This window comes from Pongo pygmaeus, chromosome 1, assembly GCF_028885625.2.
Source record: "Pongo pygmaeus isolate AG05252 chromosome 1, NHGRI_mPonPyg2-v2.0_pri, whole genome shotgun sequence".
Classification (NCBI taxonomy): Eukaryota; Metazoa; Chordata; class Mammalia; order Primates; family Hominidae; genus Pongo; species Pongo pygmaeus.
Window position 1 is genome coordinate 212,714,195 of NC_072373.2, and position 16,103 is coordinate 212,730,297.

The 16,103-nt window shown below is 53.9% G+C and overlaps 1 protein-coding gene across 3 annotated transcripts in view; it reads right to left on the reverse strand.

Moving 5' to 3' along the window:
- IGSF21 (immunoglobin superfamily member 21) overlaps positions 1 to 9,376 on the reverse strand; it is a 274,351-nt gene extending 264,975 nt beyond the window's left edge. Inside the window, exon 1 of one of the 3 annotated variants that reach the window (XM_054450753.2) lies at positions 8,917 to 9,376. In XM_054450753.2, the coding sequence (XP_054306728.1) occupies positions 8,917 to 8,986 (70 nt within the window). In that variant the 5' untranslated portion in view covers positions 8,987 to 9,376. Of the gene's footprint in view, positions 1 to 7,222; positions 7,271 to 8,721; positions 8,753 to 8,916 lie in introns of those variants that run through there. The other 2 variants (XM_054450763.1, XM_054450785.1) reach the window with 2 other exon arrangements.
- Positions 9,377 to 16,103: the final 6,727 nt, after the last annotated feature.

Below are 16,103 nucleotides of genomic sequence, written 5' to 3' on the forward strand. Positions count from 1 at the left end.
TCATCTCTTTGGGCAACCCAGAGCAACCATTTATAACCCAGTGGAGGTTCGAAAAAGCTTCCAGCTTCAGGTGGCCCAGAAAAGCCAAATTAATCTTCCTAGAGCCCTGCTCTGGGAATGCCACTCCACTCTTTTAAACCATTCCCCTCAGCCCATGGGCTCAAATCCAGACCGCTTTCCTAGCAGGCAGGTCTCTGCCAACTCCTCCATCCTCCTCCCCAGTTTCTCAACCAGGACCTGCACTTAAGCAAGGCCAGGTGCCTCATGGCTCCAACCCTCACCTGCCCAGAAGGCATTCCCCTTTCTTCCCCCAGCCCTTTGCATGTGCTCTTTCTCCTGCCTGGAACCCACTCCTGACCTGTCAAGATTGTTTCAATCCTTCAGAGCCTTCCTGGGCCACTCCCTTTAATCCCCAAAAACATAAGCTTGGTTCAAGCCCTGTATTGGCCATTTGATTACACGTGATTTTTAATTGTTCTCAATGAATGTGGGATTGCCCACAACCTGAAACTCCCCGAGAGGTCTCTGTCAGTCCAGAATCAGGCGTGGGGCAGCTGCTTAATTAATGGAAGTGACTGGATCGTGGACTTCTCGCCCAAAGCAGCTCCAGCAGAGGGAGAAGAAACAGTGACCCCACTCTCCTCTCGGAGTCTCCATGGCCTGCTGGCCCCATCAGGAGGAAGGGAGAGGCCAGTTACATGCCAAAAGCTCTCATGTGTTATTGCTCTATCTCACTCACCCTCCATTTTTAGAAGACGGGGAAACTATGACTCAGACAGCGAGTGTCTTGCCCAAGGATACTTTGTTAGGAAGTGGTGGACAACATGAGCCCATTGCAGATGGAAACCAAAGCACATTAACCCCAGATGGCTGCCCCACAGAGACAGGGATTAGGAAGGATGGGCATACCCAGGGGTGTGCTCGCAAGTCTGTAACAACCAATTCTCGGGTGAGGGATGCCCCAATGTATAGTTTGCTGATTTCCATTGTGTGAATACTCCAGTAATGGTCTATTTCAAGCTACCAATGGGAAAAACTCAGAGTTGGGAAGAGATGTGCAAATCAATGGCTGGGTGTGAATCTGGCTTTGCCCCTCACTCAGGCAAGTCACACAATCTCTCCAAGCCTCTTTATCTCATCTGTAAAGGGGGAGAATATTATCTCCGAAATGGGCATTTCTGGGATAGTTGAGTATGATGTTATGTGTGAACATGTCTGGCACAGGGTTTGGCACATAGTAGCTGCTCAGTGAACTCTCGCTCCTCCCTCCCTCCCTCCCTTTCTTCCTTCCTTCCTTTCTTCCTCTCTTCCTCCCTCTCTTCTCAACCTTTTTCCTTCCTTTCTTCCCTCCTTCCTTCTTTACCTTCCCAAATCCCCCTACCATCGCCCATCTAGGACAGTCCCCTCTCCAAGGAGAACATAGAGGGGACACGAAGCCCCTTTGGTCTTCCCACCACCTTGCAGTGTTGGCCCTTCCTCCAGATGCCCGCTGTGATGCCACTGTGGTCCATGGAGTGGAGAAGGACAATGGACACATTCTCACACCAGAAAGGACTTCCAGAGGCAACTGAGCAGGGCCAGGAAACAAGCCTGGGTCTGGTGTTTGAACCAAACCTCAGGCTCAGGGGAGACATCATTCATTCGTTCAACAAAAACATCTTCAGGATCTGTGTGCTCAGAGCCAGGCCCGGTGCCAGGGCTGAGGGTGCCGAGATGCTCACCCTCAAGAGCTCTGTTCAGGAGGGAGACTACCCCCAACCATCTCCAGCCCCAGAGGAGGGCTGCTTTCAAAGTGTTGCCCAAAGTACTGCTGCCAACATGCTTAGGGCACACCTGAGTCTGTGTGTGTGGTGGGAGGCTGTGGAGGGAGGATGTAGGTGAGCAGAGACTTGGAGAAAGCCTTATAGGGAGCCAGGGGCTGTGCTAGCTGAGGGCAGATATCTGCTCTCTGAGCCAAGAAAGGGCAGAAGTGGGGGAGGAGGTGGAGGATGGAGAAGCTAAGGCCAGAAATCTCTAAGCAGGACAAGACTGTGGGGACAGGGGAGACCGTGAGCTCTTGTCTCAAGCTGCATGACCCTGGGCATGTCAGTGTCCTCACCTGTGGACTGGGGATATAACACCCACTTGGACAGCAGTGGAAGATACAGGAAGTCACAGCAGCAAAGTGGCTAGAGCAGCACGCAGCTCACAGTGCACACTTGAGGTCAAAGCTCACTGGCCTGTAAGCACATGGGAAACCGACCTGTCTCATGCCAGACCACTGTGGGCTAAACGAAGCCCAGCAATGGGTTGAGGATGGGCAGAAGGCTGAGCTTGCAGCCACAGAATCTGGGTTCCAGTCCAGCCACTGCCTACTGCCATCCTTTCTTCTTCCCGGGCTTCATTTTCTCTCATCTGTTCAACAGGTACAAGACTAGCCATCTCCATGTCTGATGTGAGGTCTAAATGGAATAATGGGTGTGGAAGTGTTTTGTGCATTTTCAAGTACTGCCAGCAGGTAGAGAGTTAAGATGTCTAGTCAGGGCCTCTGCTACTTTGATTATCTGAGAAACTGCAAAAAGAAAGAATGTAGTTCCAGGATCAGAACGTCTTTGCTGCCAGGAAGTCCACCTGCAAGTCCAGCCTCAATTCCACATGCTATAAGCCTTTTCACACAATTTTCCATAGAAATAGGAAGCCACATGCTCAGCCCTCTTCAAAACCAGGATGCACATGTCGAAAGGCCAGAGGTAGCCTAATCACCCAAAGAAACAACCTGACTGAGCACTTGCTATGTGTTTTGTGGAGAAGACTCGACAGTGAGCAGAACCAGATGGGGTCCCTGCCTGGGTGGAGCAGGGTCTAGTGGGTCAGAGGATTGGAAGTTCACTATAAGATTGGCTCCATCTGTACGTTTTACTAGCGGGGAACAACTTGGGTCTCACACTGCACTCAATGGGCCCCAAGACTCCAGGGAAAGACAGAAGGCAGGCTGTGGGATTGGTCACCCCCAGCCAGAGGGCCATGAACCATCCTCTGTGCGTTACCAAGAGCGCACTGACTGGCAACTCCAAGGCTGACACTGGTCCTCACACCTAGGGAGGTTATCTCATGGGATCCTTTCCTTGCAAGCAGCAGAAATTGACACTGGACACTCAAGCCAAAAAAAGTAACCAATGAGAACACCATGAAAAAATCGAGGAACACAAGGACTGGGGCTGCTTCAGCAGGTACTCATCGTTACCATGGTTAACACTAGTAACAAGCATCAGAGCCCACGGGACTGAGCTAAAAGTTCTGCTTGTAATGCCTGATTCCACCCTCTCAGCACCCTGGGAGGTAGGTCCCATCATTATTAGTCTTGGGAAACCAACAAAGGATGGTTTCCTGGGGGTCCCAATGGCAAGGGGGACATTCTAGTGATTCTCAGTCTTTGTGACACTCTGCTTGATATTCAGATTCCAGGGCCCATCTTGGGGATGCCTTATCCAGTAGTCTCACCCACCAAGATGTCATGCAATTTGTGTGTTTGGCGGGGCGGTGGGGGCGGGGGTCAGTGTGATTTCCCAAAGCAAATTTAGTATGTGGCCAGAAGATGTAACAAAGGCTGGTGGACAAACCAAACACCAGATTCCTTTCCTGGGAGGGGGCTGAAGTCTGAGTCTCAGAAAAACCCCACCTGCAACCCACCCCCTGCCCACCACCTGTCTCTCCTGCTCTTTTGGGCTGCAGAGGTGACTGAACAGGGCCTACATCTCCAGCCCCATACACACTACCTTTATTTGCTCTGTCCATGGAATCTTGGCCAGGGGTCTTAGTGTACACGAGCTCCCTCCACTCCTGGAGCTCACTGACAGCATAAAGGTGGGTTCCAGGATCTCACCACCCCAATCTTCCCTGGAATTTCATCCTAAAGAAGGACACCTCCTAGGAAGTGATCTCATGTGTTTTACCACCACTGACATTTATCATTCGAAATGAACAGCTTTGCACCCTCCTACAAGTAGTAAGGGCTGCTGTACTCCCTTTCCAGTGATGAAAAAGCAGCTGTCTCTGGATTGCTTCAGACCTGGTTTTGAAACTCCCAGTTCCTCCACTTACAAAAGATCCTGAACCTCCTTTTATTTAAAAAAAGAAAAAACAAGAAGAAAAGAAAAAAGAGAGGAAGGGAACAGGAGTGGATGGGGGAGGAAAGGAGGTGGAGAGGGAGGACGGACAAAATAGATTGTCATTCATCTTTTCGGAAACATGCCCAGTCTCTCGCTGCCCTGGGATGAGGATCACACTCATAGGCCTTGCTCTTTTCAGATGTGCCCTGCCCACAGCAGATGCCTATTCATTCTCTTGGTGATGGCAATAGCTTTCAGGGACACTCCCTCTCCCATCTGTGCAGATGAACACCCTGGCTGATTCTGTTTCAGTGTGGGTTTGGGAAGGAGTCAGGCATCCAGACAGGAGACTGGACACATCCATGTGGCTGGGGTTCAGGAAATGATCACCAGGAGACAGCGGAGCATGGAGGGAGGAAGCACAGGCCAGGGAGTCAGACAGCCCTGTATCTGAATTCTTGCTTGCCATTTAACGACTCGGCAGCCTTGGCAAAGTCACCTAGACTCTCTGAGCCTCAATTTCCTCATCTACAAAATGGACCTCATTTTACTTCTCAGCGTGCTTGTAAGGATTCTCTAAGACAGGAATGATAAAGCATATGGCATGACACCTGGCTCAGTTAGGGCCAGAGAGAGATAATAGCCCCTTCCTCCATCTAAATGAAGCATCAATTTCCCACTGAGCCTTAAACACCATAGAGGCAGGGGACTCCTCTACCAAGCTCAGGCCGTTTTCCCAATGCTCAGCACTGTGTCTGGCACATAGTGTACAATAAGCATTTGTTGGATGCATGAATAAATGAATTCCTGGTGGCCTGGGGCTATAGCAGAGGTGGGCAAGGTGGTAAGCCAGGCTGTCAACTGCCCAGGTTAAATACCTCTACAGACCCCAGGAAACCCAGTTAATAGAACTAACCAGCTTCCTTTTTGTTGGTCTCTGCCTTGGAAGTCACACACCGCTATAAACCAGGCACCTAACTAAGCAAGTCCCCTAAATTCTTCCACCTCCTTCCCCTACTCCCTCCTCTGCCCATCTTGCCAGAGCGTAGTGTCTGTGACTGACGTTCTGAAATATCAGAGTAGCCAGGCAGATCTGAGGCATCACTCAGATGACCTGGGTCCTTGTCTACTCACATGCCCTGCCCAAGGGATTCTTTGCGGCCAGGGAGAGGGAAGATTCAGCGGAAAGAGGAGCCTGGGGCAGAACTAGGAGGGAGCGGAAGGAGCCTGTACTTCTGTCATTAACAAGTCTTAAACCTCTGAACCTCAGTTTTCTAATCTGTGAAAAGAAGTTCTTAAATCCATCTTGCAGCATGAATGAAGACTGCGAAGCAGCAGCCAGCATCCTGCTTGACACATCGCAGCTGATCCATATAATCGGGGCTATTGAAAAAACAAAACCCCAGCTACAATATTAGCTGCGGAGGAAGGGAGCAGTCTGAGGTTGTGAAAGACTTGTGTGGAAGGAGCGCTCGATGTGGGCCTCATCCCCAGCATCCACCAGGGCAGCTCTACTTTCCGATCTATCATCTTGCTCAAAGTATTGGGATTTTAGGAGGGTAATAATGTTTCCTCTAAAAGGGTTTTCCTACTTAAAAGAAAAAGAAAAATACGGAAGTTTCAAAACCACCGAAGTGAGTGATCTCCGAGGTCACTCCAGCTCTAATATTCTCTGCACTTAAAACACGAAAATGAAAAACTCCCATTTGCAGAGTGGTTGCAGGGTGGAAGAGGGGTGGAGTTTATGGCTAGGGGCGGGGCCACGCTGGAGGGGCATGGGCGGGGCAGCCTGCAAGGGATTAGGGCCCTTAACTCCCCAGGTTGGGGCTGGGGAAGAAACCCTGCCGCGCCAGAGCCCCCGCCCGGTGGGAAGGGGGCGTGTGAAGGGAGGATAAATATATAAAGTCGTCACACCCGCTCGCGCGCCCACAGCCCCCACAGTCTCGGCGCTGCGGCTGCGGCGGCCCAGCGGAGACAGCCCCTCCATCCCACCCACCTGCTGACACGCGGCTGCGGAGACAGAGAACCCGAGAACCCGCAGGGCCGCCCACCTCCGCCCGCGCAATCCCGGAGACCCCCGGCTGGGGCCGTGGGCTACCCGTGACTGGGGCTGCCCCCACCCTGCTCTCAGCGGAGCGTTTCCCACGGCTGAACGGCGGCTGACGACCACTCCTCCATCCCCAGCCCGGCGCCACTGCACAGGCTCCAGTGCAGGACTTCCCAGAAGTGCCCAGGCACGGTTCACGGGGGCTGGAGGAGTTGAAAACGCCCCAGAACACGCCCAGGAGTCCCGAGAAATGTGGGTTTCTCCTCTGGAGGGTCTGATTCTGGGGAGTGGGGAGCCAGGGCAAGGACTTCTGGCCCAGCCAGTGCGAGAGCCAGCGGCCTCCTTCCTCCTGCCAGACCCCGACTCTAGCGTCGGGCACCCTTGCTCTGCCACCCAAAGGGGCAGAACCGGCGAGGGCGCTCTGGCCGTGCCCCTCCCCGAGCCGTGACCGCCAGTACGTTCGTGAAGGCCGGCCCGGGTTGCTCCTCTCCGCGCCCTCCGAGGCAGGTGGCCCTGCCAAGCCGCTGCCAGGTGCACCTCTCTCGGCCACCTCCAGGAAGGGCGCCCTCCTCCGGCACAGCCCGCCTCTTGCGTCTCTCACGGACTCTTCTCGCACCCCGCCCCCCATTCTGGGCACAGACTTGGAAGGAGGAAGGAGGGACCCCACCCTCGTGTGCTCTCCTCTGCGGAGAAGAGAGGGCTCCCGGCTGCCTCGGACCTCCCTCTGCGCCCCAGACGCGGAAAGTTTCCCATTCGCGATCCGGGTCTGCGCTCTTCCTTCATCCTGAGCAGCGGAGCTCCAAGGCCGCGCTGGCTCCACCGGCCCAGATGCGCTCACCCTCAGGCACGCCAACCCCCGCCTCCCGCAGCCCGCAGAGGCGGGCGAAGGGATTTGAGGCGCCAGGATGCCGGGTCAGCTCTCCGCAGCCCGGCAGCCAGAAGAACCCTGCTCCCGGGTTCCAGGGAGAGCTCGCAGGGTGGGGTCCTGACGGAGCCAGGGTTTCCCAACAAGCCCTTCCCATCAGTCCTCTCCTTCACCCTGCCACGTCTCTCTGTTCTGCGCATTCCCAGGGAAAGGGGTGCTTACCTTCTGTCCCCAACCTCCAACCCCGTCTCCCTGCAATGTCCAGGTGAGGGCTCCAGTGCCTTTCAACAAACCCCAGTGCCCTCTCGGCGGCGCTGAAACAGGGACCTCCCCCATATAACCTTTCCCTCTAGAGCCCTCCTCCCAAAGTTCAGGGGGGAGATTTTGATCCACTTAGTAAAGTCTCTTGTTCCAAGGGTAGGGGAACAAAGTACAGGGTTTGCATTCCTTCTGGGTTACACCAACCCCTCCCCGCTCGCTGTCCGGACCACCTTCCGGGCTCAAATTCTGCAGATTCTCCGGTCAGGAGACCCAGCACTCCCCAAGGACTTCGGGGTAGAAGGAGTTGGGGTTATTTTTAAGGGAGCACCCCTTCCTGGCAGGCACTCTCAGAGCCTAGGCAGGCACCTCCTGCTGGGACAAGGCTATGGCATAGGACAGAGGTGATGTCCACCTCTATCATCCAGTGGGGCTCGGGGTCGAGACCTTATTGATCATAAAGACGACTTTTTGGCACCTCGCGTCCCTCTCCCCTCCGAGGCGGAGCCAGGCTCTGACTCCAGCCAGGCTGAGGTTGGCACCAGGCTCTGAGGAGGATCCCGGACGCGGACCCTGTAGTCTCGGAGCCCGCGGCTCTTCGCTGGTCCCGCCTCCCTCCCGCCTGGCTTTTAGCCTCACGTTGGCTCTCTGCTCACTGCGCGAAAGGGTTCGGCTCCATTTAAGACCCACTACGCGGCGGCACTGGGCGGGAGGCCGGCCGCGAATCGCGGACCCTGGGACTGCGGAGCCACCTCTCACTGCCTCCGGAGAACCCGCTCGGCTTCAACCTCCTTCTAGCTGTCTTAGCCTAACCCGGGAGCAAGTCCGCATGGCGGGACACACACACACACACACACACACACACTGAGCTGCTCACAACTCCCCAGCCTCGGAAGAGTCCATACCTCCCTGCACACAAGAACCACACGCTCCATGGCACGCATACACACACTCCCAGCCCCATGAAGCCCACGACCCCCAGGCACCTGCACCCCCACCCATCCCACATAAGCACACTCCTGCCCAGTGTCACAGTCCCATCTCCTGTGCACACAGAAATAGTAATCCGCTGTCGTACACCCCTAGAGACCTGCACACTCGGGACACGCGTGAAACGCCAAACCTCACATACCCACCCCTAACACCTCACACCCACAGTGACACAAGCTCACACACTTCACACCCTCACCGGGAAGCTGGCACATGTTCACACCCTCCCCCCAACATTCGCTCACACTCTCACACACACACCTTCTCCATGTAACTGACACAGACACTCTAACACCCCTCCAGACACTCGCTCACTCACACGCAGACCCCTCACCATCACACACACACGCACACACACACTTGCATCTCTAAATACACTCCCGCACCTTCTCCCCACACAGCTCCTTCCCGGACACCCTCACCCAGAGACACAACAAAGACACACGATTGTATACACACACACACACACACACCCTGGCACAAACCCATGAGCGCTCTCCAAGAGGCGTCCTCCCTCCCTCATCAAGCCAACCAGCTCCACAGACCCCGGGCAGGACCGGTGCTCGCAGCCCGAGCCTCTCGGAGCGACCCCGGCCAGCGCCCTCCCCCGGCACCCCGTCCCCGCGCGCGTTCACCGCCCGGCTCCCGCCAGGCGCCCGCGCACTCACCGCGCGCGAGGTCCAGGATCGCGGCGAGCAGCAGGCAGACGCAGCGGCGGAGGCTCGGGGCGGCTCGCATGGTGCCCGGGAGCTGGCGGCGGTGGCGGGGCGGCGGCGGTGGCGGCGGTGGCGGCGGGTCCTCTCGCCATGGGCTCAGACGCGCTCCTGCCTCCGGCCGCTGGCCGAGGCGGTGGCGGGCAGCGCGGAGCGCCGCGGGGGCGCCCCCATGCCGCCGCGGCCAGGCAGCCCGGGCGCCCGGCTCGACTCGGCTCCGGCTCTGCGAGGCGCAGCGACCCTCGCGCTCTGGGCGTCCTCGGGGTGCGCCGCGGTTCTCGGCTCCCTGGCTGCGCGCGGTGCCCACCGCGGCCCAGAGTCCGATCGGCTGCAGCGCCGGAGTTTGGAGCCGAATCGCGCTCTCTGCCTCGCGCTCGCCTCTCCTGGCGGCGCGAGCACCCCCTCCCCTCGCCCTCCCTCCGTCCCTCCCCCTCTCCCCGCCCCCCGCCCTCCTCGCCCTCCCCTCGCCGCGCTCTCCGCGTATTATACAGACTTTTCTTTAATCCTTTCTGGGCTGTTCGGCTGTCGTCCGCTAAGCCGATTTATTGCAGGGACAAGGAGAGCTCACCCCCTCCTAACCTCCCCTCTCCCCTCACTCAGGTCCCCCCTCACTCAAAACTGGCTTGCTGCCTCCAGCTTCTTAACCCTTACCCAGGTGACCCAACACCCCGCCCTGGAAGCTATGCTTCATCGGATCCCCCTTTACCTAGCCCCTCCTATCCCCGGGATTACCATCGCCCTCCCCCCTACTCAGCCTGATGAAAGGAGGCAGCCTCCCTCCCGAGAGGGAAAGATGCCATCCTGGGAGCAGGGCAGGCAGGGTGTGGCTCTGGAGTTCTGGCCTTGCCAAAGATGAATGCCCTCATTGGGCAAGATTAAGGGGTTTCCATGTTCTGAAACTTCCCCAATTACGGCTGCTCCTTCCCCAGGGACCCACGGAAATGGGGTGTGTTCTGTCTTTTTTTCACATGCTGGGATCCAGCCAGGAAGGGTGAGGAACTGGTTGTTTCCTCCTGGCAGAGACCAAGTTTCCACCTTTTTGCCAGACCTGACACCTTTTCTCCCCAGGCCTGAGAAGAACAGGTTTGGGACTTGTATGTTACCATTACTCTCCCACCAACGCACACGCAAGCACGCGCGCGCACACACACACACACACCATTGAGCCTCAGCCCTGGCGGTGGACTTTGAGGCCTCCTGTGAGGATGAAGGGGAGGGGTACTCTAGCCCTTGGGGTGGGCTGGGGATGTGGTTAGATGAGGAAGTTCAGGAGATAGAATTTCACCATTGGTAGGGACCCAGGAGATTGGCAAAGGCCAGAAAAGCCAGGACAACCAGGGGCAAAACCTGCTCAGAACTCAGGTGGGGCCCTTTACCCAGGCCTTCTATGGAGAATCTCCAGCTTCCGTAGCTCTGGCAGGTTGCTGAGTCAGGCTGTTGCATTGTTTACCCGCATGGGCAATGGGTCTATAGCCAGTTCCATCTCCAGCAGCCCTCTGAGAGGAGTGTAGGGAGTGGGGTGGGCAATGGGTGGTTGCTGGGCTGCCTCTGGGTGAGCTTTGTGCAGAGATGTCCATGAAAGCGAACTGTTCCCTCCATCTGCCCTCTGGAACCTCACCCCATCGCCTCCCAAGGCAGCTCTGCGGCTCAGCTTGCTCACCCGCCCCGGAAGGAGCGATTTGCATTTATGAAGATCTGAAAGCATACATTCACCTGACAGGCTTTAGAATGATCCTCTCAGTAAAATAATAATAATGATCATAATAAACCCTTATAAATAGGTGTTTGATTACAGTTTGTCCCTACATGGGATTTTTTATTTTTATTTTTATTTTTTTTGTGTGTGAATCAGACTAATTGGTTGCCAGGTTGATTGGACTGCATATGGCTTGAACACTTGATGAACACTGGAGTCTTAAGTCCTTTCTTCTCCCTTTGGCTGCTGTTCTTTGCTCCCTCTCACTCGCATCCACCCAGGTCTCCCCTTCTCCAGGCTGCTGAGGGTCAGCTTGAGGTCAGCTTGAGGTCACCTCTCCCCCTCGCCTTCTTCTCAGGCTGCAGGGCACAGTCCCTTGCTGCCTCCTCTCCGGCCCTCCCCTCCCCACTCTGACCCAAGAAAAAGTCAACGAACCCAAAAGTCCATCCCAGGTTCTAAACCCTCTGTGGAAGGGGCTCCCTGGCTGGAGAACAGCATCAAGCTCGTGTGGTCCCTTGTGCTGGTCTGAGTTGTGCAGGGAAATGCCAAGCATCGCTGTGCGGGCATTCCTACTCTCTGGCCCCAGCTGCAAATCAGCGTACAGCAAGGCAGGTGGACAGCATCAGTTCCTCAGGTGAACCCTGAATTGGTAGGGCTTCCTGGCTGCACTCCCTGCAGCCCAGCCCTTGGAGATGAGGGCCAGGGAGCAGGTGGGATTCCAGGGCCCCTCAGTGATGTTTCTTCCCAGCCATGGTTCACACCAGCTAGAAAAGAGAGCCAGCGGAAGGAGCTAGAGAATGACATCTGAGGACATGCTAGTGAGGAGGAAAGCAGGCCTAACAGCCAAGAGTGGGTTGCTTCCTAGGACCAAGGATTGGGGCTGGTGTGTTGGAGATCTCCTTCAGCCCCAAGACTTCTGAATCACCTCAACTCTCTTTAACATCACCGTGTATTATAATTATTATTATGCCTAGCCAGTGCCTGACACATAGTGGATCCTCAATAAATACCAGTTGGATGGATGCATGAATGAATGAATGAATGAATGAGCGTAGGTCATTCAGTCTTATCCACTCTGTTCCTCAGCTCCTTGCACAAGTCTGGCACTTGGTAGGCGTCCTGTGGCAGTGAACCTCCTCGGAGCACCAGGATCACATATTCTGACTGGGCCCATCAGAGAGGAGGTGTCTGCTCAGGTGCGCAGTTTGGTTTTGCCCAAAGGGGCCTGGCTGTGATGTGCATGTCTATGGCCATATGGTAACGATAGTGGTAATACAGCTGCTTTCACAGGCCCCTCCGGGGAAGCCCACTCCTCCAGCTCCTGTTTCATAAGATACAGCTTTGAAGCCTTTCCTTTGTCCCAGAGAAAGACATCTCTGGAGCACTGAGAAGCACAGTTAGCAGAGGGCACAGGGTGGGGTGCCTTAGCCAAAGGAAAAGGTCACCCGGGACAGCCCTGGGGCTTTTAATTTGCTTAACATCCCTTGGCTCCTGTCTCCTAATGGATCTGCAGGGCCTCCACTTTGCAGTCCTGGCACTCAGACCCATGAGTCACGGCAGGACAGGCCTCTTCCTCGGACACTGGCTGAGCTGGAGTCCTTGGCGGAGGTGTGGCTGTTTGCCCTCAGCCTCCCTCTGTCCATAGTGCTGAGCTAGGCTCTCCCAACAGAGTGCACTACATCACAAAGCAAATTTCTCCTCCGCGGACCCCAGGGAATAGCCCCAGAGGTCAAAGGGCCCCTCTGTGACATCTAGTCCCCACCCTCCCTGCCAGGAAAAGGGAGGGACGCAGCACATGACTGCCTCCCCCAACCTGGCTCCCAAGGGGATGGGCTCTGCTGGTTTGCAGCAGGACACCCAGTGAGGTTCAATAATAAGAGTCTTAAGAATTTATGAAAGTGCCTCTTTGTGCCAGGTGCTGTGAAAGTATTTAATGTATATAAATTCATTGACACCTCACAATAATGTATGAGGTGGGTCTCATCATTTGTCCTGTCTTACAGATGGGAAAGCTGAGGCACAGAGAAGTTCAGCAACTTTCTCAGTACAATACAGCTAGGAATAGGACCAGATTCGAACCTAGGAAGAGCTCAAGAACCAGAGTTCTCAAACACCTTACCTAGACACAGTACGCCACACACACACACAGGCACACTCATACAAGTGTACACACACACAGAGGCACACACACACACATGTACACAGACACACACAAGTGTACACACATACAGCCACACACATAAGTGTCCACACACAAACACAGGCACACGCACAAGTGTATACACACAAACACAGGCACACACAAGCGTACACACATACACACAGGCACACACACATACCCACAAATGCCCACACACAGGCACACACACACAAATGTCCACACACACAGGCACACACGTGTACACACACACACGTGTCCACACACATACAGGAACACACACACACACAAATGCCCACACACACACACAAATGCCCACACACAGGCCCACACACACACACACACACACGTCCACACACACACAGGCATATACACACACACACACACAAATGTCCACACACACCCAGGCACACACAGACATGTGTCCTCACACACAGGCATGCACACACACGTGTCCACACACATACAGGAACATACACACACGTGTCCACACACATACAGGAACACACAACACGTGTCCACACACATACAGGAACACACACACGTGTCCACACACACATACATGAACACACACACACGTGTCCACACACACATACAGGAACACACACACGTGTCCACACACACACATACAGGAACACACACATGTCCACACACATACAGGAACACACACACGTGTCCACACACATACAGGCACACACAGACACGTGTCCGCACACACATACAGGAACACTAACATACAGGAACACACACACACGTGTCCACACACACATACAGGAACACACACATGTCCACACACACAGGAACACACACACACATGCCCACACACATATACAGGAACACACACACACACACGTGTCCACACACATATACACAGGCACACATCTTGGAAGCCAGTATTTGGATATAAAAACTCATGAATCCAGTCCATTCCACCTCTCTTATCTCATTTAATCCTCCTATGAGTCCTCTGTGGCAGTTTTGTTTATGTCTGGTTTACAGATAAGGAAACTGAGTCTCAGAGAAGTGAAAATAATTACCCAAGGTGGCCAGGGTAGAGGATACTGGATTCTGGGGACAGGGATCTGGTGTGGACTTCCCCAGGCAGGCCCTGCCCCAGGGGTCCTCATTTCTCTCCCTCTCTGTCCTCCTCTCTCCCTCTCTCATCAACACACTCCTGCAATCCTCCAGCTTCCCTGTCCTGCATTCTGCCTCTCTGTGCCGGGAATTAAACCTCCACCAGCCTCCATCGCAGTCAGGACAGAGCTTTTATTGTTTGTTTAAATTAAATGCAACCAAAAGTGACACCTTAACACCAGTGACCCAAATTTATATGGAGTCAGCCACTTGGAATTAAGTCCAATGCTTCATCCTTAATGAACCTCAGCCCCACCTGGACTCTCAAGTTCCATCACATCTTCCCGGTGGAAGATGTCAGCAGGTGTGCGTGGGAATCTCGAGCTGTGGGCTGGGGAAGGGGCCTCAGCATTATGGGACCAGAGAAAAGGGATGGACCCAGGAGGACCATTGTTCCCCAAACTGGGTCCCACTGACCATTCGTTTGCAGGTTTGTAATAAACATTTCTTGCAAGAGGGTTTCATTGCTAAATATGTTCGAGAAGTGCTACAAACTCAGCTGTTCTCCACTTGGAAGTTTATAGTTCACGTGAGCCTATGAAAGGTTATGAGAAGTCCTGCAGTTTTTTGTGTTTGGCTTGTCTATGTTCGTTTTCCAGTTTTATTTAGTTGAAGTCCACACTTGTTTGGCCTCAGAACCCTCTTTCCATTAATATCTATTAACATCGTGTGAGCAAGAGCTCTGGGAATCACAGGGTGGAAAATGCCACTCTGGCCCTGAACAAGCCTGCTGATCTCTTCCTTGATATCATAGCAGTAGAAATAGTAATAATAATAACAACAACCACTGCCAATTGATGCCATATATTGAGTGCTTACTACGTGCCAAGTGCTATACTTTGCTTGTACTATTCATTGAATTCTTTCCAGAATCTTGTAGGTCATTTCTGTGTTTAGACCATGGAATAAACAAGAATAATGAGACACATAGGAATGCAAGCCCTGGCCTAAGGGCATAGAGTCAATAAGAGGTGAAGCTGGCATTTGAACCCAGATGATCTCTTCTAACTGGTCCCTGTTTCCAGACCCAGCCTCTCCAGTTCATCCTCCCCGCTGCCGTTGGAGAGACCTTTCTCCTGCATGGTTCTCACCATGTCTGTACCTCAACTCCTCCGCTATTTTCACAGCACTCCCTATTGTCGAAGGCCCAAGCTCTTTAGTATGCCCCCTTGGCTGCATCCTAAGCTCCCTCTGGTTTTGTCCCTCGTTCCCCTGCTCTCACTCACCTCATGCTCTGGATCATTCTCTGTCCTTCCAACACTAGGGCCTTTGTTGCCTCTCTGCCTTTGCTGGTGCTGTTCTTCCTGTCTGATAGCCATCTCCCCTTCTCCAACCAACAATTCCCATTCATACATTAAGGCCAAGGTTGAGAGTCACATCTGTTGGGAAGCCTTTCTTTCGCCTCCCTCAGGTCAGGCGTAACTCGCCTTTCCGATCACAAGCCAGCACCTATAACATTGTTTTATGGATCCCTGGGAATGTGACCAACATAAGGGTAGGGACCACAGCTGATTCATCTCTGTATTGACTGTGTCTGGCAGGTGGTAGGTGCTTAAGAAAGTGACTGTTGGATAAATGCAAGGAAGGAAGTTGGTTATGAGAATTACTGGGTGGGTGGATGAATGGATGGGTGGATGGATGTGCGAATGATTGTATGAATGGATATGGGAATCACTGGATGAATGGATGGATGGATGGGTGAGTGGGCAGATGACAAATGGTAGGTGGGTGGGTGGGTTGACAGAAGGATTAGAGAAAGGATTGTTGGGTGGATACAGACATGGATGGAAGCATGGATAGATGAACCGAGGTTAGAAGGCATCAGCAAGATTTTTACTTTTTCCTGTATCACTGCACTTGCTAAGTGTGAGAGACCTGGACCAACAGGTATTAGTCATAGTTGGAAGGTGCCAACAGATGTAGTCAAGTGCACCGGCTTAATGCATGGGCTCCAGAGTTGGCCTGCCTAGGCTCAAATCCCAGCTTCAGCACTCAAAAAAAATGACAGTTGGAAGGGAGGAAGGAAGGAAGGAAAGAAGGAAAGAGGGAAGGGGGTAGGGAGGGAGGGAGTTAGGGAGAAGGGAAAGAAGGAAGGAAGGAAGGAAGGAAGGAAGGAAGAGAGGGAGGGAAGAAAGAGGGAGGGAGGGGAGGGAG